This window comes from Macrobrachium nipponense, chromosome 9, assembly GCF_015104395.2.
Source record: "Macrobrachium nipponense isolate FS-2020 chromosome 9, ASM1510439v2, whole genome shotgun sequence".
Lineage (NCBI taxonomy): Eukaryota > Metazoa > Arthropoda > Malacostraca > Decapoda > Palaemonidae > Macrobrachium > Macrobrachium nipponense.
This window is the reverse complement of record NC_061110.1, coordinates 86,579,865-86,584,086: the sequence shown is the minus strand read 5'-3', so window position 1 is coordinate 86,584,086 and position 4,222 is coordinate 86,579,865. Positions and strand designations below refer to the sequence as shown.

The window sequence follows — 4,222 nt, the reverse complement described above, 5'->3', positions numbered from 1 at the left end:
AATTTACAGGTTCTAGATTATTTCCCTGCCCTATACCAAGCTAATCCTTTGAACAACCTTAGAATCCAAAACTACTAGCAACCCAACCCCCTCCAACTTTTTAGGCTGGGATTTGACAGAAACCCTTAGAAAACACCATGTAGTATTAACCCTTTAAAGTCCACCCTGGGTTTTATGGGAAACATTAAAAAATCCTCTTAGTATGTTGTAGTATTAGTAAATACAAGACCTTTTTACTCTTGTGTACTTTTACAAAATTTCCAAAGTAAGCGAAATAATTGCATGCAATGAAGTATCCCGTATGGGTGCCTCGGGCGCTCTTAGGCGGACCACGCTCATCCCGTATGGGATCTATTGGGCCGTGCGGGCAACTTTTTCAAGTTTATAAATACTGTTAATTTGCCCATAAATCATGTGATTATTATTATTTATTCATTTTTTTTGTTCCACAATGTATAATAGAAACACTTATATGGCTTTACAATTTAATTAATATAAAAAATAAATATACATTAGATACAAAAATAGTATAAAAATACAGAAAACTCTATAAAAAACTCTAATCAAAAACTCTAATACAAAAATAGTAAAAAAAATACACAAAACACTATAAACAACTATCATAACAAACAACTTACTTAGAAATCTTATGGAACAAAGCAAAACAATTTCTTTCTTCAGTAAGGCAAAGGGCAACCTTGCAATCCTCACACATCCAGCGGGAACTGTGGATGTGGCCTGCACCAGAACAGAACTTGCAGGTCTGCCTCATGGTGACACGCTTTGGCATGTGTAGGGCAGTGGCATTCTGGCATGTCTCAATATTTTGCAAAACTGCCTGTTGGCCCCTTCTTGGCAAAGCAAAATCTCTGGTGCCAAGAGAATTCCTGGCACCAGGCTTCTGATGAATGTAGTCGGGCAGGGCATGGATATCAATGTTTTCCTTCTTCCATTCATCAGCATGAGACCTCTTAGGGTTAGGCTCAGGTTCCTCTTCCATAGGCATCGCTTGAGGGACAACATTGACCTTGCGATCTGAAACAAGAATAAAGTAACATTAGTGAAACAGTAAATGAATCGTGTGTGCATGCATGTGTGCTTGTGTGTGCATGCATGTGTGTGTGCATGTGTATGTCAAGTGAGTATGCATGTGCGTGTGCATGTGTGTGCACGTGTATGTCAGTGAGTATGCAAGTAAACAAATAAGTTTTTAAAATACCCATTGTTTACAAACCATTTAAAGTGCAACAAATTTAAATACCATTATAACAACGAGACATTTAAATACAATGTTTACAACACATTTCTCTCTCTCTCTCTCTCTCTCTCTCTCTAAGGATGTCTCATACTAACCTCTAGAGTTAGGAAGGTCAAAGGCACCGTCCTGAGTAAGGCCTTCGTCAGGAACGTAGGTAGGGTCGTCATCATCACTGTCAATGTCCAAAGGGCTCACGTCGATATCACTTGATTCAGCGTCGTCAGGGGCTACCCATGTTACACGTTCCTGAGTCTCCAATGCAGCATTGCGTTGCCCAGAAAACATACTGCTTTGTAACTGCAAAAATAAAAAAAACTATTTTAAAATCATGTAATGAAAAAAAAAGTAACTTTCCCTAACAAAAACCTATCATTCAATCCCTTGTAAGGTAATCATTTATATGCACATGAGCCTAACATCTATAAAGCATCTGTTATATCTAGAAATATTGTTAAAATTATTCACAAATGTCTAAAACAAGCACTAAAAAAATTATTTGACGTATTCTGCTGGCCGTTGTAACTGTTTACGGTCCGATAACATCCCTCATGGGATGGAGCGTGGTCCCGCCTAAGAACGACCGAAGTATCCCGTATGGGATCTATACTTTTGTTTTTAGTCACTACGACATGTCAGTAACACTACAGCCCTTCAAACCAACATCAAAAGGTAAGCATATCATTAGGCTTCACTATCCCACAGTCACTGTGTACTTACCATGATTACGAAGTTGGGGGGGGGGGGGGGGGGGAACTTGGAGGTTACTGCGACACGTCTTGACTGTTTTCCAACTTGCGCACGACTGAGGTGTCTGTCGAAGGCCCTCCAGTCTTTGTGCGAGGGCCTGGTGGCTTCTGATTGGTTGATTCGAAGAGCAGAGGAGTGTAGCTATGAGTTGCCAAAGCGTCAATTTCATACAAGCTCAAACTTGTTCACCACGACTACCCAAAAGTAGCTGTTTTAAAGATCCCAAATGGGATCTCTGTCGTTAAAGGGTTAAGATGATGAAGTACCTTATGACGTTTGGTTACTCAGGGGAGGTAGCGCTTTAGTTATTATTGCCAACAAAACTCGAAGTGCAAATTGGTGCAAAGAAAACAAATATTTTCCTTTTCTACACAAGTTCTAGTATAATAAAATCATAAGGGACACGAAGCAAATTCAAGTGAAAAAAGTGCTGCACACTTGTTTTTGTTAAATAAAATATATTTGAAGTACTTTTGTATATATCACTATAACATGGATTAATTACATGTTATGCACAATATTTGAAATGTTTAGTCACAGAAATAACAAGTAGTAAACTTGTTGAAGCTCTCTTATAAACTAATGAAACACAGACCTAATGTCACAGATGCTACATGCACACAATTCTGATGTAGACTAATCACTAGCATACTGGGAGAGAATGTGCTTAGCCGGTTGCGTCTAAAAACCATAGCGCCAGTCTAACCCCAACTCCTTAAATAATAATATAATATAGGGTTCCCTTTCTAAAAACTATTTGGGGGGTTTTTGTCCACCTCCTGGCCCACTGGGCATTGCTGAATAACCACTGGTTCTATGTAACATAAAAACACCATATAAACAAACACTTCATTTGTCAAGAGTACATATCTAGCATGAATGTATAAACATTGTAGACCGATATCGAAGAAATAAAGACCATGAGATAATCGGATGTTCTTTTATTTAAAACACAAACATTAAATTAAAATGAGTGGTATGTTAAAGGTGATAATAATTTTTTTTTATTCCTTTTGGGGGGTCATTGCAATGCCCCAAAGGGGAGAGCCCCCCCTCAGTTGGAGGTAATGAAGAAACCAGTCAGTTAAACCAACTTTGAAGTCGACCCTAAAAAGGGCTTATGATAATAAGTTTCTAAACTGACAGCTGATTGGCCCAGTTGGGAAGAAGTCTTGTATATACTTCCTTCATGCTTTCCAAGAAGTCTGCCAGTCTTCTAAGTCAATATGGACAATATATAGGCCGCCCAAATGTCAGAGAAGGGCGTTTAAGTACACTTAGAAGCCTAAGGTGGGCGTGGCAAGGCTTATAGTACCACCAAGACAAGCCTAGACTTACGTTCACTCTCATGGCTGTAGTTTCGTACTTGGGCACATGTTTTGATTGATTTTAGTGTCTTATGAAACATGGCGTGAAGTTCCTGTATACTTAAACCGCCACACTTTCGTCCTAAAGTGTATAATGGCCCACCCCCCAAAAATTTCCAGTCCAGTTCTCTATGGATGACTCATTGATAAACTCTATAGGTGTAGAACATATATTTTGACATTACGTTTTCCGTTTCAGTCGAGATTTTTAGTCTTTTAAGTTTCTCAGTTTTCTTATTTGAAAATGAGTGCTTTTTTTGTAGTCAAACCTCTTACACCCCATAGAAAACAGGAGAACGAATAATTAAAGACAGCGACTTGGATAAAATATGCAGGGTGTCCATAAAGTCTCAGCACCATTCTGTACAATAAATACTTGTAATGGTACTGGGACTTTATGGACACCGTGTATCTTTTGAAATATATCACCTAACGGAATCCTTGACTTCGAGAGCTGGAAATATTATATTACATGTAATTATTGATTGATAAGGCTAATTCAACCTCATTTTCAGAGGTTTTTTTATATTTGAAAAAAGTCAATTCTTTTCAACAGAGAAAATCAAGTGCAATAAGTCTCACACATTTTGTTAACCTGGCATATTTTCCAGCATTCTGACATCGTTTGATATCAAAATGTCAATAGTGTCCAAAATGAAGTCTGGTCACGATTATAAACAAGATACTTCAATTTACCACAAATATCGCTATTTTGATGCCAAATCTGACGTCAAAAAGCTTAAATATGTCAGAATATAAGCTCCTATCCGATGCAGAAATGCTTTATTTGTCATTTCAAATTAATTCAATAACTTTCAAGTAACCCTCATTTAGCTGTAACTTTGAACAC

At 37.9% G+C, this 4,222-nt stretch overlaps 1 protein-coding gene across 1 annotated transcript; it reads right to left on the bottom strand.

Moving 5' to 3' along the window:
- Positions 1-227: 227 nt before the first annotated feature.
- Positions 228-1,650, bottom strand: LOC135218241 (uncharacterized). The gene is made up of 2 exons (XM_064254402.1): positions 1,354-1,650; positions 228-1,035 (listed from the first exon to the last, which is right to left on the bottom strand). Exons 1-2 carry the CDS (start codon positions 1,541-1,543, stop codon positions 635-637), a joined length of 591 nt encoding a protein of 196 aa, XP_064110472.1. The 5' UTR covers positions 1,544-1,650; the 3' UTR covers positions 228-634.
- Positions 1,651-4,222: the final 2,572 nt, after the last annotated feature.